Source organism: Colius striatus, chromosome 4 (assembly GCF_028858725.1).
Source record: "Colius striatus isolate bColStr4 chromosome 4, bColStr4.1.hap1, whole genome shotgun sequence".
Lineage (NCBI taxonomy): Eukaryota > Metazoa > Chordata > Aves > Coliiformes > Coliidae > Colius > Colius striatus.
In genome coordinates, this window is record NC_084762.1 from 53,671,566 (window position 1) to 53,697,063 (window position 25,498).

Below are 25,498 nucleotides of genomic sequence, written 5' to 3' on the forward strand. Positions count from 1 at the left end.
CCCTTGCTGACCTACGTCCATTTCCTGCCTGATCAAATCAAGAGATCAAAATCCTTTGCTTGTAAAATCAATCTGCTGATAAGGAAATGGTGATGATAATGACGTCACACATGATTATAAGCCTCTTGTTTAAACAAGCTGGGTGGAGGATATTCCAGGTACAATGGTACTCATTAAACAAACAGTTGGCAATTACTAATTTGGGTCAGGAAGTACAAACTGCCTCCTTGCTTACAGTGCCTTTATTCCATTCTTATAAAAAAAGAAAACACTGCCACAAGATTGTCAAGCATCAAAACCTCCACTAGTAGTGGCTTCTATTAGAGCAGCCAGCTAACCCAAGCATTACCTGTTATAGTTGATCTCTTCTTCTTCAGACATGCTATTCTTAAGGAACTCTTTTAAAGTACAAGTATTTTCTAGCCATTTGATGAGCCCCAGTCTGGAACAAAAAAAGTCAGAGACATGAAAACATAGCTCACAGTTGAGCTTTCGAGGAACACCACAAATAGGAAACGACACATTCCAGTGTTTGCTAAAAGAAGATTGAAAGGTACCAATTTAAATGCACTCTAAAAAATAGTTTCCTGACAAAGCAATCGCAATGTTGCTTAAAAGGAAAAAAAGAAACTAAGCCAAGACACAAAACATTCTGAACCAGAATCTTGCACACAGAAATCTCAATTTCCAACATCCCAACAGACATAGATGCTAATGTAAGGATTTCTGTCCCTTCAAGATAAATGCCTACCTTGTTGTCATGGGGATAACCTGGTAAGTTTTTAACTGCATATTCCTTTGGCTACATATAGCATCTTGGGAAAGGATAATGTTCATTACATCAAACAGTTGCTCGATACGTTGGTCTTGTCGCAGATCTTCACCTCCTTTGACAAGAAAAGGATATTCCTGCTCATCACTGCCTCGGATTGTTATACGTTTTGGCTTCCTCAAGGATTCCATTACACTTATCTTGGAAAAAAGACAAGAAAAAGTAAAGTATTTGTGACTTGTCCTTATAGAATCATCACTGAAATGAAGCATATCTGTCATTCCCAGATGGCATAATCACGGTGCTGTATTACTACCAGAAACACAAATGTCCACTTGCACACCTTCGTTTATGTGCTGCAAGACATACACAGAAGCAGCAATCTTGCTGTTGTCAAATTCTTCAAATGGAATACAGACAGAGAGTTATACCACACAGAATTTTCAGTCAAACTTAAAAACATACCCGTTCATCAAACCCAGAGATTTTTGCGTGGTACTCTGGCAGTGGTTTCCCTTTTCCATCATACTGACCTGAAGCGGCAGTGGAAAAAAGCGAGAAAAGTTCCATAAGCTGATTTAAATTTTTAAAAAGCGTTAAAGAACAGATCACACAAATGTTGTCAAATTGGTCAAATAGTAACTATGAAGAAAATATTTTTAAATGCCTAAGGATCCATCATCCAGCATCCTATGATTTTGTATGTGAGTTACCAATATTTTTTGCTCATTAAAGAATTGAGGCTCTTCATGGGTTCAGAGGACATATTTTTTTTGTACTAGATTTAAAACATATATTAGATTTAGATATATCAGATTTACTGGAGTCAGGCCCTTAAAAAAACACTATGTTCTTAGGTAAGAGACAGAATTTTAGATACAATTTAAACTGCTTAAGATACAATTTAGACTACTGCTTAAGAACAGATTTAAGATGATGAATGAATAGTTACAGTTCAGATGAAACCTTTCTCTGCGTAAGGACAGAAAGGAGAGCCATACAGCCAACATGAGCTCAATAGTAGGAACTTCCTTGCAAGGAACAGTTCACCAATGACACTGAAGGGCAAACTTACCAGGAACCTCTAGCTCGTTCCTCAAGAACTCAGGTCTGAATTCACTCATCCATGGTGAACATTCTTTCAGGTTTCCAGGTTCTTTGTGGTTTTTGTGCATTTTTGAGATGAGAGAAGTTGTAATCTCTTCAAAGTCACTAGCCTTCATATCCAAGAGTTCCAAACCGCCTCTTCCAAAATAACGGTCAAAATCCTTCTCAACAGCCTGAGGTTCATACAGAAAGGAATCCTGTAAACCCAATGCTAGGAAATCCCCAGGAACACCACAGTACCTTTCTATCTACACACAGCACTTCATCTGAGCTCATAAAAGACATCAATTGTCCTTCCACTCCAGTTCTTTTTTCTCTCTGTTACTTCTAGTCTGTCAGAACCTTTTCATTGTCTATTTCGTAGGTCTACCAGCCATCATCAACAGCAACATCTACATTTTGCCAACTCAAGTGATACCAAATATCTACAGAATTAGACCATAAACCTTTTTGTCATGTCAAAACCACAAGCTTGTGCCTTTTTACTTCCTCTGGCTGCAGTTGGATTTTGAGTGAGCACACCAACAATGCCGTTCATTAAACTTAAATATGTACTCCCATCTCCTGACAAAAAATTAAGGTCAGCTGTGGAATATTAATAAAAATATTTAAATTTGTAACTAATAAACAAATACAAATGGCATCATGAATCTAAATACAGGACTATTATCAGAACATTTAATTGATGCTTTCCAAGTGCAGCAACAAAACCCAAAACACCCTCAACTGTTTGAGCTACAAATGCTAAAAAAACCCCAACCAAACAAAAAAACCCAAATAATCCAAACCAGATGGATAGATTAGCTAACCTTTTTTCCTCCAATAGAAATACTCTGTGCTTTATGGAAGGTGTGGAACTTTTGAGGGATTTCAGGTTTGGTATTTTAATATTCTGTTGGTTTGGTTTGGGTTCGGGGAATTTGTTTGTTTGTTTTAAACTAGCTGTAACCATATTACACAGCAAGCAAATACAGCCTAGGTAATTTATAGCTAATTTCATATATACCTCTACCCCCACATGTGTGGCAGCACACCCTACAAATTCTTATCCCCACACTCTGAAGTTGAAAGTCATTATCATCAGACACCCAGCTTATCTTGCAGCAACACATTCAAAGGGCTAACAAGCCCCTAAACTCCTAATTGCCCTTTCTGCTGCTGTATCACCTCACCCTCTCCTAACTCCACCTCTCATCCTCCACCTTCCTGGCTCATGGGGAAAGAATCTCCCTAGAGACACTCAGGTAAGTTTATCTAATGCTAATGGACATAAGAACAGGAGAGACTTGGAAGCAGCCCTGGCCGTGGGGCTATGTGCACACAGTCCCAGCATACAGCCATGCTTCTACAGCAATATCACTCTCTCAGCCTTCAGCAATTTGCAGCTCAGGGACTTCTGCACCCAGAAGCTTGCATTTAGATGTAAAAGCTCTCAAAGCATTTTCTCCCTCTCCTTCCCCATGCTTTTGTCTACTTGGCTATTCAACCCATGAAAGCATCCATAATACCCTGCAGCAGGAGTTCAGCACTTAAATGTGTACTGAATGAGGAAACACTCCTCCCTGTTTGCTTTGAGCCTGCCACTTTCACAGAATATTTACTTCTGCTTAGCACTCCTGATGTTAAGAGCTTTACTGTATCTGGCTTCACCGAGTCTTTGCCAACTGCAGGAATGCTAAGTTGCCTCTTGTACCTCTGATTATTCTTGCCCCTCTGAACCCTGTCCAGTGTCATTATGTCATCTATGGTATGAACTGTGGATGAGGATGACTGTTCAAGAAGCAAGAGTCAGAGAAGGTTGCTATGTCAGCGTAAAAACCCATGTTTTGTTCTCTATTCTTAATAAAGACTAACAGTCACTTTTCTCTCTTGACTGGTCTTGCATATTCATAGCTGATGTTTTCACAGATCTACCACAAATCAAGACTTTGTTCTCTAGTTGCAAATGTCAGCTCAAATCCAAAGAGCTTATGTATGAAACTCAGGTTTGTTGTTTGGTTGGCTGGGGTTTTTTTGCCACATGCATCATTTCATTTTTCTGCAGATTTCCAGTATTTTAGATCTCTGTCACTTCTGTAAAGTCCTTCCTACAATAATTCTTCATAGTTGTTCTGAATAACTTACCCTAAATAACTTAGTATCAGCAGTACTGTAATATAGCAAAACGCCCTAAAGTGCTCACATATCCTTGGCAGCAAGGAAAAAAAAACAAGGTCAGATTCCTGTGCAGGTTCATGGGTGGTCAAAGAGGCCCAAGCCTCAAGAACCTGGCAGTGTGCAGGACAGGGGAGGCAGAACCTGACTAAGAGGGAACATTTAGTCCTACAGAGCAGTCGGAAGTGCAAGTTGTACAAGTTCATAGCTTCTAGCAAACAAATCCCAGTCCTGTACTCCTGACTTAATCTCTTGTCTCATCAAGTCCTGCAGCATCTGTTAAAACTGTGATCTGGTGCCTTTCTAGGGCCTTCTAGAACAGCACATGATGCCAACACGACTTAATAATCACACATACCTGAATAAACCTTTTCCTCAGCAATCCAAGGCCAGGAGCCTCTAAATTTCCCAAATTCTTGTACATTCCTTCATACATTTCCTTAAGCTTATTTTTATTTCTCTGAGCTTTTACCAATTCGTTTCCAACGTCCTCAGCCCAATCCTGCAAACAGAAGGAAACAGATGAGTACTATGAAAATATTTACTGAATCTTGCTCTTCAGTAATCTGCTCAGATTGCATTTGGGTTATCATATTTACTAATAGCCAGTTAATGTGTCTGTTGGCAACCAAAAGAGCAATCAAAAGGCTATGGAAGTATTTCCTTTGAATTCTGCCTCTCCATAAAACGTTTCTATTTTGTTATGACCTTTACTACCATAGTGTCTAGTGCAAACTAAGAAAGCCTCTATGGGGCCAGGAGTGGTATCAAATACTACGTGAGAATCCCTTGGACAACAGGGTCACAGAATGTAAACAGGGCTGCCCAGCAGAGAGTAGGGAAAGGATGTAAGAACATAAGTAGTCAGAAATTACAGAGATGGCTACGAATGGTAATTCCATAAGGGTTTCAGAACGATTAAGAAAGACTGACCATAGAGCAGGGCAGAGATTCTGAAAGAGAAAGCTGAAAAGGACAAGGGCAAATTAGGCAGGTGGTGCAAAGGAGGTAGACCATGGCCAGTGAAAGCTGCTGATGGCACCTTGACACCCTAACCAGTTGACTCCGGGCTGAACCGCTTCCTGTGGCTGTGGTGTCAGCCCAACCATGGCAGGCTCTGCCCAGCACTCCCTCCCCTAAACAGAGTGTGAGGAAAGAAGGGAAAGGTGAGTGGAATAAAAAAACCAAACCCACAAATGATCACCCACTTTACCTTAAAAAGCATAATGGGATTAGAGAGTTGTTCCAGGGAGTGAACAAAATCTTGAACTACTCCTCCTCTGTCCAACTTACTCTTGATCCTTCAAAAGAAAAAAAAAAGTGGATTACAATGCAATAGGAACCACCATCACCACCAAGCCTGCAGATAAACAATGATCCAGACTGTCTGCTATGTGGTAAAATAATCTGGGGGGCGGTAGGTAAGACTCCCTCAGAATTCTCTCTTGGGCTGCATGATCGTTAATCTATACATCATGTCAAGACAGCTATTCCAGGGTGATACTGTTTGTGAAGTACAAGGTCTTATCTTCTCATTTTAAGCTAAGAAATTCAGCAAATCTGAGATTTGGAAAAAAAAAAAGGTAAAAAGACACCTAGAATTGTATTAGTGGTTCTACAGCTCCGTGTGATAAAGGATGACTTTGGCCTGAGGAGTTACTCAGGTTTTGTTGCACAGCAAAATGGGCAAGGGATGGCTTGTAAAGGAAGGCACATGCTGCAGGCTAAATAAGCACCAAACACAACTGACAGCTGGCCAAGATAATGTGCACTCATTTTTCTGCCTCTCTCTAAAGACCAGTAGGATCATCTATTTTACTTAAACATATCTGCTTTATCTTGGTATTAGAAAGACTGTGAATATCCAAACAAGCTACATCTTCATCTCTGATGGGTACTGAGTCTTACTGCTGTGAAGTCTACTACACTAAGAGCCTCATCACGCACCAGATTTCCCTTCTACCTCAGCAGAGCAAAAAGAGGGAACTTTGACTACCACAGAAGTATGAGAAGTTGCCTCTGTGTGGTCTTTTTGGGTTGTCTTGAAAAGACTTTAACTTCCCATAGGCTGGAGACTATTCATGCCACCAATCTGGCTGATACTAAGAGAAATATGTATCCCTTTTCTCATGCCTTTAAACAGAAAAACAAACATACAAAGAGCTATTCTGATTGCAAATTCACCTTTCTACAAACTCCTTGTTCTTACAGCCAGATGCAGTGTCTTTGAAACAGTAACTTTCACTGCTGATCATGAAAGAGTAGATGATTGCCTGGGGATAGGTATCTGCGATCTCTTCAACAGTATGTTGCACAGCTACTGCTTCATCCTTGTCAAGTAGTGCCATCATCTGGCTAGTCCAACCAATGAACTGCCAACAGGGAACTGAAGGAAGCTGCAAAAACAAGACACGGCTTTCAACTTCGGTCACCTCGGAAATAACAAACATAGCAAACAAACAAACCTGCTCCGTGGCCCAGCCTCAAAGAAACATATGAAAAGGAAATGAAGAACGTCAGTTACGTTGCACAATGTCAACCCTGATGAAGCAAAGATTTCATTACTATTATTATGCTTACTAGTACTGCTACCACCATCACTGCTGCTTAATATGTTTTCCATTATAAAGATGTGTAGTTTGTTGATCAAGATGAGGCTTAACACTCAAACTTCTGGCTTTTCTGTCTAGGTACCATATAATAATTTTTGAGCAGCTCTTCAGAGAGAGACTTGGGAGTCCTGGTTGGTAATAAACTAACCATAAGCCAGCAATGTGCCCTCGTGGCTAAGAAGGCCAATGGCATCCTGGGATGCATCAAGAAGAGTGTGGCCAGCAGGTCAAGGGAGCCTCTCCTACCCCTTTACTCTGCCCTGATGAGGCCTCAGCTGGAGTATTGTGTCCAGTTCTGGGCTCCTCAGCTCAAGGAGGACAGAGAACTTCTGGAGAGAGTCCAGTGCAGGGCCACCAAGATGATCAGGGGACTGGAGCATCTTTCTTATGGGGAAAGGCTGCGGGAACTGGGGCTGTTTAGTCTAGAAAAGAGGAGACTGAGGGGAGATCTTATTAACATTTATAAATATCTAAAGAGTGAGTGTCAGGAGGTTGGGACATCCCTTTTTTCTATAGTAGCTATCAACAGGACAAGGGGTAATGGGATGAAGCTGGAACACAAAAAGTTCCACTTAAATATAAGAAAAAACTATTGTACTGTGAGGGTGACGGAGCCCTGGCACAGGCTGCCCAGGGAGGGTGTGGAGTCTCCTTCTCTGGAGGTTTTCAAAACCTGTCTGCACATGTTACTGTGTGATCTGATCTAGGTGGACCTGCTTTAGCAGGGGCTTGGACTAGATGAACTCTAAAGGTCCCTTCCAATCCCTACCATTCTATGATTCTAGGATCACCACATACAAACACCTCAAAAAATCTGAAGAGATAGTTCAAACACCATTGTGTTGAAGTCTTCATTTGAGTAAAAAAAACCCAGGAAGGGGAACACTAGAACTCCCATTGCAGTTTTGTCCTTTAATTTCAATCATGTTTGGGTTTGGTGACAGATACTGATTTTGGTAAAGTGCTCCTCTCAATATATTTCACAGAATCACAGAATCATTACAGTTGGAAAAGACCTTTAAGATCATCAAGTTCAACCAAACATTGTCAAGCCCATCACTAAACTAAATGAAATCATATCGCTTAGCACCTCATCTATGAATCTTTTTAGTATCTCCAGGGATGGTGACTCCGCCAACTCTCCAGGCAGCCCATTCCAGTACTTAATAACTCTCTCAGTGAAAAAGTTCTTCCTAATGTCCAATCTAAACCTCCCCTGGTGCAACTTGAGCCCATTTCCTCATGCTCTATCATTTGTTCCTGGAGAAAAGAGATCAACCCCCAACTCACTACAACTGCCCTTCAGGTAGTTGTATGAGAGTGATCACACCTCATCTCACCCTCCTCTTCTCTAAATATCTCCCGCTCCCTCAGCTGCTCCTCGCAAGCTTTGTTTGCCAGACCCTTCACCAGCTTCATTGCCCATGCCCTCCTTGGCCACCTGGGCACACTGCTGGCTCAAGTTCAGCCAGCTGTTGATTAACACTCTCAGGTTCATTTCTGCAGGACAGCTTTCCAGCCCCTCTGCCCCAGGCCTGTAGTGTTGCATAAGGTTGAACCTCATGCATAAGGTTGAACCTCGTGCAACTGGCCCACCGATCCAGCCTGTACCTATGAAAAATCTTCCTGTCCTCAAGCAGATCTACACACCCGTCCAGTTTGGTGTTGCCAGCGAATTTACTGAGGATGTACTCAATCCCCTCATCGTGTTCATAGATAAAGATGTTAAACAAAACAGGCCCCAGCACCGAGACCTCGGGAACACCACTGATGACCAGTCACCAACTGGATTTAACTCCATTCCCTATGACTATCTGGGCCCGGCCACCCAGCCAGTTTTTCACTCATCTCAGAGTAGGTTCATCCAAGCCATGGGCAGCCAGTTTCTCCAGGAGGATGCTGTGGGAGACTGTGTCAAAGGCTTTACTAAAGTCCAGGAATACCACATCCATAGCTTTTCCATCATATACTTAGCGGGTCACCTTGTCACAGAAGGAGATCAGACTGCTCAAACAGGACCTGTTATTCTTAAAGCCATGTCGGCTGGGTCTCAACCCTTGGTTATCCTTTATGTGCCTCAGGATGACAGGATAATTTGTTCAATAACCTTTCCTGGCACCAAGGTCAAGCTGATAGGCCTGTAGTTCCCAGGATCTTATTTCTGGCCCTTCTTGTAGATGGGGTCACATTTGCCATCCTCCAGTCCACTACTCACTTCCCTCCAAAAATCATACCAGTTTTGAAAGGAGTACTACATTACATCTTTTTGTGATAGCCAGAGGTCAGATTCTGATTCCTTTCCTCTTGTCTTATTCCTTCCTGCCTCTCTAACAGAGTTTAAGAGCAGATTGCTAGTAATTATCTCTCAGAAAGATGGAGGAGAGGACAAAGAACTACAGGTGAGCTTCTTTTCTGAGTGATACTTGACAACTGGACCCAGCACCAGGTTCTGTTTGAACCATCAGTTTCACTGTGGGCACACCTCACACACCTCAGTTGTTTTTGCTATTCTCTCAGTTTCTTGGGATAAATAAGCCATGTTTCTGTCTCTCTTGGGTTCGTCCTTTGACAAGGCCTGGTGCTCTGTGAGCATTAGCATATGGGCTTGAAAAAACGGACAGGCCAAGGCAGAAACCGGATTGAGTCACAGAGGAGTTCTCACAGCTTATCTGTCTCAGGACAGCAGGGAAAGCAGAGTGGATCATGGCACTCTGCTGTGGAACAGCAATGGAAGGACAGGTCACACAAGGGAGGAAGCAGGAAATATAAAGGAGGAAGAAACTAATAACCTCTGAAGGGAAGCAGGGCATGGAGAGTTGGGAGACGTGACAAGGAAGCCTGGAAAAGATGCTGGCTTCCTGCATACAGAAAACTCAGCCTACAAAAACAAGATCCATTCCCTACTCAAACCACTTCTATCATCCCATTTAGATTGTTCTGAAGGAAAAAAACCAATTAACTACATAATTTTTCTCCAGCAGCAATTAAAGTAACAATTGGATCAGAATAATGATAGAAACTTAAACTATTTTCTTAAAAGTTTCTGTCCATATGAATTAGACTCAGCAAGTTAGAGAAAAGACAATAACAGTTTAACATTTATCTGATTTACCAGAAGCAAAACTTCTCTATCCACCCAACCTGAACTCCCACCTTCTAAATTCAATTTATAGAAACATTTGTTGCCAGGAAAATGGAAGCAACTAACCTCTCGTGTCACTAGACCCAATGTCTCTGCTGGATATCTTTCAATTATTTGCAGCAGTCTAGGAAATCTCAGCCTGGCTTCTTTGGAGTTCAGTTTTAAAGCTTTTATCATTTTCTCCACCACAATAGCTGGGAATAGCTGCAGATCTGCAGTGTTAATTTCTGCCAAGAGACATTAAACAAGAATTATCAGAAACACCATCACTTGGTTCCATGTCTTTGATCATCTGGAACATTATTCTTCAGAATTCAGTATTTTTTTTTCAGTGTATTTTGTATTTTTACTTTGTTCTCCTTCCCATCTGTCTCAGCTGCACACATCTGCAACAAATGTACTTGGGGACTGTAAGGATTAGCTTTATCAGGAAGCTGCATCACTGTTGGTATCTTGCCTGCTTTAAATACAGCATTGCTGTGGTCTGGGAAGGAACAGGGAAAGCATCTGCTGGACATGATGGATTTCTTACAAGTACAAGGGAGATGATGAGTGATTCCCTAGCACCCAAGCTAGCAGTAACAGTGGGCAGGAAAAAAAGGGAATATAAATACTGCTGAACTGGAGGACAAATGGTTCCATTCAAATTCAAGCTGTGCTGCTCAGGGAGATCTCCTGGGCATCACAAAAGCTTACATATAAACAGACATATCCCCCTCATGTGCTAAGGTGAAATCCTGACTAACCTAGCAAACCTTCTTCTTCCCTACGCAGATGTTGGTCACAGAAACCGACCAAGGTCATGTAGGCATCGATGACTCTCATCACATCTACGTGCTCCATGGAGCGGGACTGCATCTCCTCTTCAGACTTCCTTGTAGCGATGCTGAAACACTGGAAAGCCTTCTTGTTCAGACCTGCCAACACCTGAAGTTCAACCACAAGTGAAAACCCAGACATGGTAGCAATCAACATTCAACAATTCTTCCTGAAATTGGAGCTTGGTTGCAAGTCTTGGGCAGATAAACCTTTAACTGTATGAGATGTTTCGAGCAGCTGATACTGAGTAAAAAAACTGGGATGTTATTTCTAGCAGTATTTTCCAGAATTTTAATTTCCACAACTTTCAATGGAAAAATATAAATCACACATTTAACTGAAATTAGTCTTTGGACATGGGATGGGGAATTTTGTAACACTGCAAAAAAAGTTAATGTTACTATAGGTTTTGCAAACCATTAACAGAGAATATAATTTAAAATGCTATTTTTTCCTATTGAGATACATCTGCATCTTAGAATTTGTGTTAAAAAACGTATGCATCAAACTATTTCAAACCTGATGTCTTTTTCCCTATTGCAAACACAGTCACATGGATTATACATTTCTAATGCCCTTTATGCAATGAAGGACTTGACAAGATCCTTTGAACTGATGGTTTATAGATCAAGTACATACATTCTCTTATTGCCAACAAGCTTACCAACTTCAGACATTATAGCTATTGTAGTTATTAAACAATACACAAAATTGGTGCAGGACAAGCTGGAACAACTGAAAAATGCTGTAACTGAAATGAAATCGTTTGAATTTCAGGTAGGTAGAGGGTAACTACCAGGGATAGAGTACTGCTTAATACTAAGCTAAACTAAGGCTAAAGCTCCTTAATTTTATAGAAATACCTGGTATCCCAATTTGACTCATTTGACACAGAACAGTTTTTATGCTCATCTTTCAGAAGATGAGTCCTTAAGAAGTTCTTAAGAAGAATGCTCCTAGTAATAAACTAATAAATGGAGCTTGAGCTTTTGCTCAAGTTTCTACACACCTGAATATCTAAAATCTTATTTTTCAGAAATCTCTTAACCGTTTTACCATAAAAACACAAGTTAAGAAAAATATTTGCTGTTTTATGCTAACATGGTTCATATCTAAGAGTCTTCATGATGGCTTTAGGAATGAATAGAAATAAGTCAGCAGGGGTACTTCAAATTCTTACTCAATCAGTTTGACAGACAGGGAGTCAGTGCCACAGCATCTGGGGCAAGTGATGACACTTCCCAGAACAGGCAAAGATGATGCGCATGTGCTCTGTCTTAAGAACTCCTCTCTATCCCTAAAATAATTTAGGTAAAACAAGTGAATCAGTATCATTACTAGTATTATAGAGACCTCTTTAAAAATAAGATAGCTTGACAGCATAAAGGAGCTCAGAAATGCCCAGCTGAAATGAAGGCATTCTTTCAGGATCACATTTGCAAGCCTTGTGTTGCCACTGTCCAAGCAGGTAGACTATGTCTCCCCTTCCATGCAAAATGCAGGAACAGAGAAACACAAGAATGTTCTCCCAATTAAAAAGGCTACAGTGGTGCAGGACTCCAGGAGAGCAAAACCCAGATAAAAACAGCAACCACAGCTTGTTTTTTTCTCTTATTTTTTTCTTCCCCTAGCTGGTGTTTCTGGACAAATCACTGCTCAGAGCAGATGGGTTTCAGATTCATTGTGTGTACACATATCCGTCACTACCTATTGAAGCAGTGATTACAATACTTAAATAACTAAAAGCTTTTCCCTTCTTACTTACCTTTTCAGGATTCTCAAGACTTTCACCTGATAGTCCTGATATTTTTCCAGCCTCCTCTTCTTTGATTTGCTCCAGGCATCTTGGATCCTGATTAAGAGTATTGGCCATGATGCGGTATGTAGTACCCAGAAGAAGATTCTGGTTTCGGAAGGCCGTTATGTTCTTGCTAAGATAGTCAGAGCTGGTATCTTCTGTTGGAATTCAAAACCAAACTTGGTTATTTGACAACAAACAGCTTTCTGTAATAAACAGTGTGAAGTAAAGAGAAGGCTGTTACCAAGCAGGGAGACAGTTTTTAACACTGAGAGCAGGCGTTCAGGACAACTCTGGTTCTGGCTGCAACTGTGCATAAAGTGGCAGTAGGCATAATTCCATCTCACCAGCCAGTCTTCCCTCGTTTTGGCTTCTTTACGTAGGTTTTTCAGAAGCTTCTTGGCAACTGAGTAGTTGTTCTATGTTCAGATGAAAACAGAATTTTCAGATAGTATTCTGAAGAGGAAGAATATTTAGGTAACACAAGTAAAGCTATAATAAGATGAAGAGCAGTTCACTGCTTGTTGGGTCTCATATTTGAAAACCGATTTGTGCTAAAGGAGAAATTTGCAAAAGAAAAGAGAAGACCAGAGGTTTGCCAAACTGACGTAATGAAAATAATTCTGTCTTCACAACTAAACAAGCATTAACTGTGTGCAGCACAAACGTGTGAGGAATGTAATTCAGTTCATAATACCATCAAGCAAACCGTTTCTGTTTGTGTTTTGATTAAAATTTTCACATAAGTAACATTAAAGGAAGCCTTATTTTTCATTTACTCCTTTGAGAGCATATAGTTAATGCAGCACTGGTATTATATCTGGTTATTACAGTGTTTAAAATAAACTCTTGACACTGATAGCAGATTTCCAGAGCATCTCAGAAGATGAGGGAGACCTCAACTTAAATATTATCGGTCTTTTCTCAAACCCGAAACACCAAAGGCCCATCATCGAAGAAGGCTGTGTTTCAGTCATTGTAACAGCCAGATCAAACCCAAGATTCCTAGGTCACTTAACTTCAGTTCATTATATCTTAACTTAATAGCATTAATGAAAACTGTAAAAAAACATACCAAATCCCTTAAAATACTCCATCATTGCTGACTGAAGTAAATGATATTAAGTCAATCTGAATTTGATTTGTTTTCCTGTACAGAAGAGATTATTTGTAAAAAAGAAAGCATACAGTTTGGTTGCAAGCATCCTTTCCATTAAAGAGCATTTCAGATGCTATATTTATCTGTCCTTTAGAGTGTCAGAAACCATCTGTGGATCAAAGGAGCCTTCAGGCACATTTCCATTAATAACGAACTATTATCAAGTTTCTAATTAAAACGTATCCATTTCTTTTCTTTCACCGTGGAACTGACTTCCTTGAGCTTTCAAAACATCCTAGACAGCAAGGTCAAAAGGAAACAAGGTCTGCCCTGTCAAAAAAGCCCTAAGAACCTTTTCCAGCTGTGGTTTCTATGCATTTTCTCACAAAACTGCAAGCTATCAGGACAGCACAATCACCTGTTTCCTGGCACTTTCTATCATCTGCATTTTCATGTTAAATTTGCAGCTTTTAATCATTGAGTAAATGTCTTCACCCTGTCGATCCACCTCCATTTTTTCACCGGCATTGTATTCTTCGTCCACCTCCATACTATCATTGGCCTGACCACAGAGAAGTTTCTCCTGCAGTTTGTCAAGAAAGAAACACCTGCACAATGACAACAAGAGTACAAATCACTCTGGTATGCATCCAAGGGAACAAACATCAAAAAAGTGTTGATCTGTCTGACAGTAAACAAAGCTAAGAAAAAAAGGCAAGCTATAGTGATTGCCTTTAACAAGGCTAAACACAGTCCTCAGTCTGGAAGGTCATAACTGAGGACAGGTTGACCCTGAGAACATTCTAAGATCTTGAATTGATGAGATTAAATATTAGAAAATGTGCATAATAGAGTGGGATTGTTAATTAGTTTATTCTTTTAGAATCATAGCTGCAATCTCTTAAGTTCATCAAGCCATAACTTGCACTCCAACTTGACAGAAATGCAAACAAACAGGAGTCTCAATGATATAGTGTAAGTGCCAGGATGTATTTTATGTCAATCTGCAATTCAAATGTAAATTACAACACATGTAAACATTTAAATTCATGTTGCAGAGATGATCAGTGACCATACTGAACTTTTGAAAGGGAAATGCTATAAATCATTGCTAAACCCTTTTCATTCTACAACTATTCTCATCTGATTTAACAGCATCTCTCAGTATGTAAACTGTTATTCAATGGAGAGGCTAGCATGGCAGTCTGGAGTGGAGCGTGGCACATCCTTTGTCACTAATTTAAGATGAGACAAAGGTTTTCTAAAAGCATGTAGAAGTGATTAAGGAACTTTTAGCTCTTTGAGTCAAACGTTTTGAGACTCTTTTTACAAGTAATAAGCCACACTATGTATTTTGTCTCATATTTAATCTGTCTAATATTTAAGCTCTTCTGTAGCCATGCTTTCCTGAAGTCTAGAGATGATAAAATAAGTTACAGAGCACAATGGGTAGCAGCAGAGCTGCTGAAGAAGTTGTCCCCCAGGAAAGGATAACAAATCTATATCTGCACTGGAAGAATGAATTGGGATGAAGACAGATATCACAGGGAGGACAGAAAACCTTCAAATTACAAAAGCATTCCAGTCTCTTCAGAGGCAATCCAAAAGAGTCTCTTGAGAGCCTTTGTTCTTTCCAGCAAAAAAGTCACACAGTTGACGTCTCTAGTTACAGCACTGGTCACTAACTTTCCTTTAAACACATGCAGGACTGACAGTGGCAGGGCTAGGCTTACTTTGTACACTCTCTAACTTTGAACTGCCTACAAAGTACTGAAGTATTTTTATTTGTAACAGGCTGGCCTTTTGGGTAGTGTTTCATCAAGATAAATGCAGTTTATCTACTCAGTTACAAGTGGATGTATTTAAGGGGCAGCTTACACATTGCACGTAGCCACTGATGCAATGAAAAGCCTGAACTAACAGTTATGTTTCCCTATTGAAACATGGTTTATTCCCTGGCCGTTTCTCAACCTCCTTTTGCTCCTTACAAGTTAGTCACACAAAAACCAGTTATACTGATAAAGCCATTAAAATAGTTAGCAAATAAATAAAGGTCATGCACTGGTCCAACAAACCCCTCATATGACAATAAGCAGCATTAGTAAAAGCACCTCTCAGAACTCAGCAGGCAGACAGAACTAAAGCTAACTCAAGAATGTGATTTTACCGATTTGTAATGATATCATCCCAGATGTTCATAGGATCCATTTTAGCATCTGGGTATCTGCTTGTCCAAGTTCTGAGAAGTCTCTCCAGGGAAGCCTGTGAAGCTAAGTTACCTAGAAATCAATTAAGAATACTTTAAATGTATCTAAATCCAAACAACATGAACAACTCAAATTTCTGAGCTTGCATTAAATACACTACTTTGTGATCATATTTCTTTTGTTTATTGCAATGAGATGATAATGAGAGATTCTATAAGGACATCAGTGTCAACTGTCACTGGGAATCACCACTGGCTAAGTACATTTCCATACAAGCATGTGTTGGAATATAGTAGATGTGTTAACTAAATTTAATAGGCAATTAATTTTCTGCACTTAAATTTGCAATTCATGACTACCTCAGTAGCTACAAACTATACCACATCCATCTTTTATTGCTGGTAACCACTATTTGCTACCAAAAAAGATCTTAGTTTGAAACTATTACTTACCCTCTTAAAAGAGACACTTAACTCTTACCACAATAGCTAGGCTAATAAAACTTTGCAACAGAACACAGACTCATCTTCAAGCCTATCCTACACAACCGCAGTAGTTCTTACTGTCAAGAAGACAGAAGTAACTCCAGACCTACGCTCTTTCAAACAAACAGGGGTTTGGTTCTCTATGTGTGGAAACAGAAATCCAAAGTCCAGGAAACCATGATTATTTAACACAATGAAAGGAAAATCACTTAAGAACAAAATCTTTACTTCTCTTTGTCATGAAATTGATGAAATCCTGTATTTCTGTCAAAGCTTGTACAGACTGCAGTTTGGCCATTCGACTCTGATATAACAAAGTATCAATACTGGAGTAGCTCTGAAAAGAAAGGAAAAGAATGGAAGATTTCATGTACAGAATTTACAACATGGTTCTACTCAGTGCTCTACAAACTATTTATTTGATGTTGCTATGTGTTATGCTCTACAGCTTGATATTTTGCAAGAAATTTAATAGCTTGTAATCTGAGAGCAACTCTACTTCCGACAAGCACAGAGGCATATTTTAGCTGCAATTCCTATCCTAGGTTTTAGGATAGTCCTACAGTCTAATCAAACTTGGTAACGGATGAAACTTGTAAACTCTCAATATAATACTCTCAAGGTTGTTCTGGGGATAGGAGGCTTCTGAAAAGATGCATGAAATAAAACTGCTATTAATCTGAACAAATACTCTGAAAAATTTCTAATAGATGAAATCCACAAAACAAAACAAATTAAAATGGGAGTATGTACTTCATTGGCTGGTTTGCTGCTTATCACAGCAATTCAAAGGAAGTTCTGTCATAGAACTGGAAAGTACCTAGATTTCATTGTATCTGGGAAACTGTTTCTCTCAAGAGTATAGTCGAGCAGCAGTAACAGAGACAACAGTTTTCTTGTTCCACGAATTTATACAGAAAAATCATTGTCAGAGATAGCAGAGATTGTTACCTGCATGAAGATCTGCAGACCATTGCCAATGTAATATTTGGCTCTGTCAAAATCATCTTGCAGGATGTAAAGAAGACTAAGCTCTTGGCTATAATGCATTTCTATAATGGCTTTCTTCTGTTCTGTCTTCATTGCCTCATCAACAAATGTTAGCAAAGTTTGGTCATTTTCCCCACTGAGCAGTAACTTCAACTTGCTGCGTATGATATAGGGCAAATATGTCTCCTGCAAGGTGAAAAGATAGTCTTTATTTCTAGGAATGAAATAACAGATCATCATTTTTTTAAGCAGTGGCAGATGAAATAAATATAAAAACATTTTGAATGGTTTTCTTAAATGTTTTCCCTTTAGACAAATTCCAGTTTGCTAGTAAGTCACAGCAATCTTTTTTGACAGGCTCCAGAAGCTGTTAGCAAACTGTACCAGCTTCAAAACCAATGGTTTGGTAACTCTGAAAACAACGAAGCAAATAAAAGCTATAAAAGCAGCAAAACCACTGCGACAAGTAGATGATGACAATAAAGCTGGTCCTGTATGATCAGCCATAGTCTCAAGGTAAAAAATTAAACATCATAAAACCAGAGGTAGTAATTGTTTCCATTATGTTACTGATCAGGCTCTCTGCTGATTTCTGTAATAAAGTAACCCCAAAAAACCAACCGATTTCCACCCACAATCACATTACTGTAGGACATTCCTACAGAGATAAAAATAATGCAGTATCAACAAAATGATCTCTAAAAACCTGTAAATATGGATCATTCCACGTTTTGCTTAGATCTGGAGGTTTTCCACTATCAATATTAATCGTAGCACAGTACTCCAGAGACTTCCACTCTGTGAGGTGGTCATAGCATTCCAGAGATGCAAGTTCCCAAAAGTCCTTCTCAGCTTCTGTTGGCTCTCCATCTTGCCAGTCTTCTTTAGAGAGTGCCTAGGGAATGAATTTGAGGGGGAGGAATGTCTCTGCTGGAATCTGACACTGGTTCCAATTCTCAGTTACCAGGAACTTAACTATAATTAATTTTTCCACAAAAATATCTACTCATTTACCAGAACGTGACAGCAACACTGAATGCAGTAAATTCAAGCTTTAAATGAATTTATATAAAAACACTGAAAAGTAGCCATCGTTAGCACAAATACATTTTTAAAGAGCAAATACTTTAAAAGAAGGTTAAAGAAATCCTGCTCCATTTTTCCCCACTATAACTCATATTTTCCTTGCGATGCAAACATGCAGTTTGTCCTCTTGGACTGGTGGTGCACCCACAGTGTTTTATTTATCTGCTAGGTGATCACACATACACAGCTTCATATCAAACACTAAAAGAATCATGTTAAATGCTCTAGTGCGACTGCTCATCTTATTCAGATCTTTACAGACTGAATCATCAACCAAACAAACCACAAGGGCATTTTAAACAACATTCTGCCTCTCAAAATGTTTAATTTTGGCTTGTTGATTTTTAAGTCATGAGAGATTTACGAAACAAAAGCATCTTGTTGTCATTTTACCTCATCATAATATTTAGCTGCTTCAGCATAATCACTCCTTGCTTCTGCCAACAATGCTTTCTGTGTAATTTCCTTAGTCCCAATCTTACCACTGAAAATGCCACGAAGGACATCATAATCCCCAAGAGACCGGTAGAGCCTAGTAAAATTGAAAAGGGAAATCTTTTAATTAGTTGAAGAGAGGCATATCCACACAAACATAAGCTACTTTAAAAAACAGTAATTCAATAAGCAGTAATACCACTGTCTTGTAATAGTAATGTAAAATAAAATATAAGATCACAAATATGTATTTAACTAGACAAACTTATTCTTCTAGGGTTAATACATGATCTCTGGAAACTCCTGCAGTTGAAAAGTTATGAACAAGACCATTTTCTGCAGGCTGAGAACACCGTCAAGGTGCAGAGTTGTTACGTCCAACTGCTCTAACTGATAGTCATTAAGTGATAGGAAATTCAAAGCATATCTAATTCTAAAAAGGAGGAAAGATTGAAAAAGAAATCCTGTAAGCCATAAAACTTCAGAAGGCAAACCTAAATGGGAGTACATTGCCTCAAACAAGAATTTACTTAGCAAGTTCGATCCATCTGATGATGTCTGGGGGAAGCTCTGTCCTCCTGCGTGCCCGCTTGGCCGGAGGCTCCTCCGCAGGGGACAGGGCCAGCAGAGCCTGCTCCAGCAGAACGATACCCACTGGCTGCTGAAGACTTGCAAGGCAGCTTGTGCTCACGTTAGCTGAATCCAGTTCTAGCAGCTCTCTGTGCTGGTAACACATTTCCTATAAGATAAAACAAAACAATACAATTGGTGTCTACTTGGTCTAAAACTACTGTGATAATTACTTTTTACAGATCCCCTCTTGGTACCCCTTTTCTTACAGTGCAAGCTTTGGAAATAAGTCGTTAAATGTCTAGAAGTTTCTAACTCTGAAAAAAGTGGGACTCTTTCCTTCTATATCGTTGCTCTTCAGACAGAGAAGAGAATAACTGCTCTACTTTGCCTGTCTTCAGGGCACAGGACAACTCTCTTGACAGAAACCCAAGGGAGGTGGTGGAGAGGCAGATGGATACATTCACAAAGCCAAAGGCACAATTAACCACAATGTCTTCTCTGAGCTGAAGGCTTTCTATCCACACACTTACCTAGTTCTAGCATGCCATAACTTCCTGTTAGACTCACTTAGAACTCTACTTACCTAGTCCTCCCTGATTAAAAGATGTGACAATATTTCTAGCAGATCTCTATCGTAGTTAACACCAGTCCAACTACAGAATAAGTTCTTTTTTGGGGACAAGCATTCATTTTTACCTGAAGACTTTTAAAAGACTGAAATCATTATCCCAAATACAGGTAAGCATATCAAGAAAGTATCAGACAAGTTTATTAAAGCCAAGGTTGATTTTTTTTCACTTAAGAATCTAAAGGAAAGTTGCAACAACACGTTTAAGAAACAGGAGGAAGAAAAAAATCTACAACACTGAAGACAGGTAATATAACTCTCATTACAAGAAACAGCACGGAGTTTTAGGACTTCAGAGTTGAGACTCTCACACCAATAAACTTGTGCTCAATACAGAAAAAGAAACAGCTTCTTGTAGCTTCCTTGGTTACAGATCAGGTAGATCTCAAAGAAGGGTTAAGCTTCCTGTGCTGTTCAGACAATTTCAACTAGTAGTTTCTAGCAAAGCTGCACATGTGTCCCAGACATTATGTACAGGTATCCATTCCTTGACTGCCAAATTTTAGCCATTACATTAAGGACACAGTGCCAACTGCACAGTCTAAACACTTGAGAAAAGTTTTGCTAAGGTAAGATCAAAAGCCCTTTCTCAGGGATGCCCAGGAAAATACGTTCGAACTGTGCAAATATAACAGCACATCCAGAGAATAAATATCCTCCAAAACTCATAATTTACAGACACTGTCCCACATCAAAGGGGGTACCTTTCTATTTAATGCATTTTTGTGACTATTTGATCATTTATCTTCAGAAAGCAGAAGGAATGTTTCTTGTATATTCTTCACAGGCCAGGTATCTCTATGGAGTCTAGGAAAACTCTTTCACGAGGTTAACTTCTTTTTTAGTATTTCAGTTGGTTAAAATCTGTCCTGAAAGCCAATCCCAGAGCCTCACAGTCAATTTCAGAACTACACATGTAGCCAAAACCATCTCTTTTTATCACCAAGTTACTTTCCTAATGCGATTTGTGTCTGTAGAAGACTCAAAAAGTCAATCAAACAGATGGCAGTGGTAGTGAAGTGGGAATCCTATCTGAAACAAGCCAGTATTTATTATGGTGTTGGCATAAAGGAAATGGAAGCTTTCCTTCCAAACAGCCAAGCCATTAGGACAGCCTTTGTAAGCCAAATGACAGCCTCAGCACTGTGTGCTCTTGCACACCCTCTCCCAGCATTCTGTCCTCCATCAAGCACTATCAACTATATTTCTGTTGGGTAAAAGACTTCTGTTCACTGTTACGCAGGATGCTTAATCACACAGGCTTTTGAGGCTTGCTCCTGTGCTGCTGTTCGCTTGTTACTCAATTTAGATGGCAATCAGAAGCTCTTATCGCTTCATATTTTTTTAAAATAATACCTATTTTTTGAGTCTTCATTTTATATCTATAAAGAAAAAAAGCAGCCTAACACAACAGTGTTATTAATAGGGTCTAACATCATAATTCAACACAAGGAATACTATCAAGATAGAAAACCAACAAATGCAATGTCAAGAGGGAATATTATCGGATAGCTATTGTGACATGCTGGCTTGAAAAATACCAAGGCAGCATAGAAAAATCCCCACAGCATTTGACCTTTTACACAGATGCACAGAAAAAAGTAAACAAGAAATCTCATATTTTCAGATGTGTAATTACAAGTACTAAGAAGCAAAGCTTGTCGCTGTTTAAAAAGTTAGTCCGAACTAGACATTTCTCCTATATAACAAATGACATCTACTGTCACAGAGTATTTAAGTTTACATAATAGAAAGAAGTAGTCATTACTTTCCACTAAAAAAAAGATTGTTCTGAGAGTGCCAACATTAAGATCAACACAGTTTAGAAGAAATGTTAAATACAGTGACAATGAGTATGTAACAAGTGGACAAGTTTTGGGGCTTTTTTATCTGTCTGAAGTCTATTCCAGGTCAGCATGTTCTCACAGCAGGAAGGCTTGTTTCCTTTCCAGTGAAATGGCTGTGGTGTACCTACTTGTACAGTGTTCCACCACTCTGGTGGAAGTGAGTCCTTCCCTCATTACCCAAAATCCCCAGACAACTGCTTCAGAGGACTAATTTGAAACAATAAATAAGAGAGGCTAACAACAAACAGCTGTCAGTAGCTGTTTGACAGCTACTGATATCCTCAAGACATCAAAGTATTCCTCAGCAAGCACTTCCCAGAAACAGCAAGATAAGCACATAACACTCATGTAACACTTAAAATTGCTTTTGTGGCTTTCATTTAAAATCAAATCTCTTCTTGTTACTGATGCAATTAAAATATTAAAAGGTGACTCAAACTCTACTGATCAGAAATTGTAGAAACCTTGAAAAAATCAGTTCAGAGACATGAGTTACCTTGTTGACCATAATGAGAGTAACTGGAAATATCCATTTGGTTAATGATTCTCTTTTCACCTCTGTCTAAATTTCAGTAACAGTATCTAACCTTCACTACATCTGGGTTTATGACACATTCAGACAAAGACATTTTATTCAGTTACTTTTATGTCATATAGCAGGATTTACCTGGATGCATGCAATGAATGGTGGAAAGTAAGACAGGCTCATACTCAGGAAATTATTGAAGTCACCCATGAGCTTCTGGACGATCGCTTGTTTCTCAGAGGCAGTTTTAGATTTTTTTATCTCATGAAAAATTCCATGAAACAAACTGCTGAAAAGCTGCTTGGCAAATGTTGGATCCTTCTGTAAATCACAACAAAAGCAATAAGGCCACTGAATTTTGCCATGAAACAACAAATTAATAAATTAAATAAAGCTATATGACCTACTCTGTACCTAATCCCTATGTGGACGCTCTTTCGGAGTGGAAAAATTACTCCAGCATGCATCACACCTATGCAAGGTATTACCATGCTACCCATTCAAATCCCATCTTACTCCTACATAAATAAATTTCACAACAATTTAGATTTCAGGCCACAGTTGGTGGAGAGGATAGAATTTACTATTTTCACATATTCCCAACTCCCACTACAGGAACCAGACTCCCAGTATCATCTTACAGACACCACTGCCAGTGAAGAGGGTTTCAGGAAAAAACAGAGGACTTCCATTTGTGAGGAGACCTGGACCTAACACGGAGGCAGCTTACACAGCTGGTACAGACAGACACATCTGAGATTTAAAGGCATTTTTTCAACCCAGAAACACATTTGTATGCGTAATATAATCTTATGCATCCTGGTTTATCATGAGGCAGGGGTCTGGTCTAATTCTTGATCTAATGCTATTCAGATAACTCCTGAGTGTGCAGCTTCCTTCCTTTACACAGAGATAAGGGCCATCAAAAGAAATTAAATACAAAGGTAATCAGGAACACTGTGACTTCCAGACACTGTAAATGGTGTAAGTTCAGCCTACAGTTCATACTGTTTTTGGGTAGGAACTGAAATATTGGATCAGATTTACTGAGTAGTCAGAGTTCAGACTTTACAAGTCCATTATAACCACATAAAAGAATAAAAATGGCTGTTTTGTTGCTCTTTAGCAAGATGTCCTTTGCAATAATGTCAGTAAAGACCACCACCATTTGTTTCTCAAGCAGAAGAGCCTGGAGGCAATGGACAACAGTCAATGTCTCAGGTCCTCAGCATTCAACTCAACTACTCAGGTTAGGCAAGTTACAAGGCATCTTCTCTCATCATTGCACCAGCTCAAGGGTAGAAGAAATACTTCCTCAAAACAGGTTCTTTACACGTGTATCACAGTGGTTGACTACAAAATAAACCAATTTTGAAAGCAGTTTCCCAACTACAAGTCATTTTCCCTATAAGAAGAGAAAACTTCACACATTACTTCAGAAAAGGAGACAGACCTGGGCAAGACCCTGCAGAGGGGCAATGAGACTGCAGTATTCAATCTGGATGTCAGGAAGGTCTCCTACTCGGTAACTTCTGTACAAAGTAACCTGGGCATCATGCTTCATCTTCAGCTCAGATTTCATCTCCTGGAATGCAGTGCTCATGTTAAAAAAAAAATACTTAGTGCTCTTACTTGGAAAGAGCTGTATCTAGATAAGACATAACAAGCAAGTTATAAAGCTAAACAAATACATTTTCTATAAAGCTTTAAAACAGTTAAAGCTAAATTACCATAGATAACAAATCTCCAAAGTCTTGCTTGGAAGACTTCCTGAAGACTTCCTTCAGCCATTACCTTTTAATATTAATGCCTGCTTCCATATAGGTAGTATTTAAGTCACTTTTTAAGAGACTTTTTTATGACTGAGAGCTAGTGAGCTGCCATGGTTTAATAAGTAACTCCCTGCTGGCTGAGCCATTGCAGTTCATAATATGATGGTTCTCAGCCTGGTCAGGTGCAAAGTAAAATAAATGAGTTTCCTAAAGCCAGTGTTTTCTCTCATGCAGTGGGATGGGAAGGAAGCAACATGAACCTGGTAGAACTGTTTTGCTGATTCCTAACAAAACTTAAAGCAAACCATAATAAAACTATCATAAACTCCACTTGCTAAATATCTGCTTTGCCTTTTGCAGAGGCTTAAAGGAATACATTTAAACTGAAGAAGAACTACCACCAGATGTAGACAAAACCTACCTCTTCCTTTGCCTTTCCTCCTTCTCATAGCACAGATATGCTATAAGGAAATTAGCAGTAATTTCAGAGGCTGAGATTTCCTTTTTAACTACTGCCATTAGTAGTTAAACTAGCAGACAGTGGGTGCATATATACATTGGTAGAATGAAACAGGGAAACAGAAGAAACCTTGAAGATTTTCTTCTCTCTGTAAACCCTTTGTAAATGTTGCTGTTTGAGCCTATTTTTCTACTACACAACTTCAAAAGGATGATTTTAAAAAAATCTTTGAAGAGAAACATGCTGGGAGAAATGAGGACTTTGGTAAAGCTACTTCTAAACACTTTCTTGCTCAGGACATACTGTTTCCTGTTTGCCCTATCAGATATAGTATTAACACAAACCACTGAGATCCACGTGTGTTTACATGCAACAAATCTCTTGAAAGGGGTCCTGACAGCACTCGTATTGGGGAATATCAAAGGGAGTTTTGTTAGTTGGATTTTGAACAGGTTTACAGGTTCTCTATTGCAGGGTGGGAAGGAAATGGTAGTTTTAGATCACACGTAAATATAAATTGGCCAAAATAGGTGTTTGTGTGGTTCTTCCAGACATAAGTTCTGTTTACACAGGTGTCTGTTGCTGCAAAGAGTTACACCAGTGTCTCAAACTGGTAGCTCTTCACCCTGGGTTTCTTTGCTCTTGGTCTAACTGCTATCATTTTTGGACAATAATTAATGTTATTTTTGGTAATGTGAACCTCTGAAAAACTGTTACAGAACTTAAAAATACTTACACTTATTTTTAGTACACAACACAATCAGAAAACCCACACAGTACTAAATTTCAGTCCTTGATAAATACTCATCTTACTGACATTCCTTCACAAAATACCCAACAGTTCAGGTTAGTAAGGTTAGTAAGTCAGCTGTATCCCATTTTTTAGTTCACCTTCAGACACTGGATAATGTTCTCCAACTATTTCCACAGAGTACTGTAGCTTCAAGGCTCCTAGTTTTTAGGAGGACAATCATAAAGAGCTTCCC

General features: G+C 39.3%; 1 protein-coding gene across 1 annotated transcript in view; it reads right to left on the minus strand.

Moving 5' to 3' along the window:
* PRKDC (protein kinase, DNA-activated, catalytic subunit) overlaps positions 1-25,498 on the minus strand; it is an 85,020-nt gene that overhangs the window by 5,832 nt on the left and 53,690 nt on the right. Inside the window, exons 61-80 of the mRNA XM_061996110.1 lie at positions 23,734-23,865; positions 22,422-22,601; positions 19,237-19,445; positions 18,665-18,803; positions 17,892-18,080; positions 17,147-17,371; positions 16,424-16,532; positions 15,671-15,782; positions 13,922-14,111; positions 12,649-12,823; positions 12,372-12,562; positions 10,534-10,714; positions 9,854-10,014; positions 6,218-6,429; positions 5,247-5,334; positions 4,392-4,535; positions 1,848-2,052; positions 1,238-1,305; positions 752-972; positions 350-442 (exon numbers count right to left, since the gene is read on the minus strand). Coding sequence (XP_061852094.1) covers positions 350-442; positions 752-972; positions 1,238-1,305; positions 1,848-2,052; positions 4,392-4,535; positions 5,247-5,334; positions 6,218-6,429; positions 9,854-10,014; positions 10,534-10,714; positions 12,372-12,562; positions 12,649-12,823; positions 13,922-14,111; positions 15,671-15,782; positions 16,424-16,532; positions 17,147-17,371; positions 17,892-18,080; positions 18,665-18,803; positions 19,237-19,445; positions 22,422-22,601; positions 23,734-23,865 — 3,224 coding nt within the window. The remainder of the gene's footprint in view (positions 1-349; positions 443-751; positions 973-1,237; positions 1,306-1,847; positions 2,053-4,391; positions 4,536-5,246; positions 5,335-6,217; positions 6,430-9,853; positions 10,015-10,533; positions 10,715-12,371; positions 12,563-12,648; positions 12,824-13,921; positions 14,112-15,670; positions 15,783-16,423; positions 16,533-17,146; positions 17,372-17,891; positions 18,081-18,664; positions 18,804-19,236; positions 19,446-22,421; positions 22,602-23,733; positions 23,866-25,498) is intronic.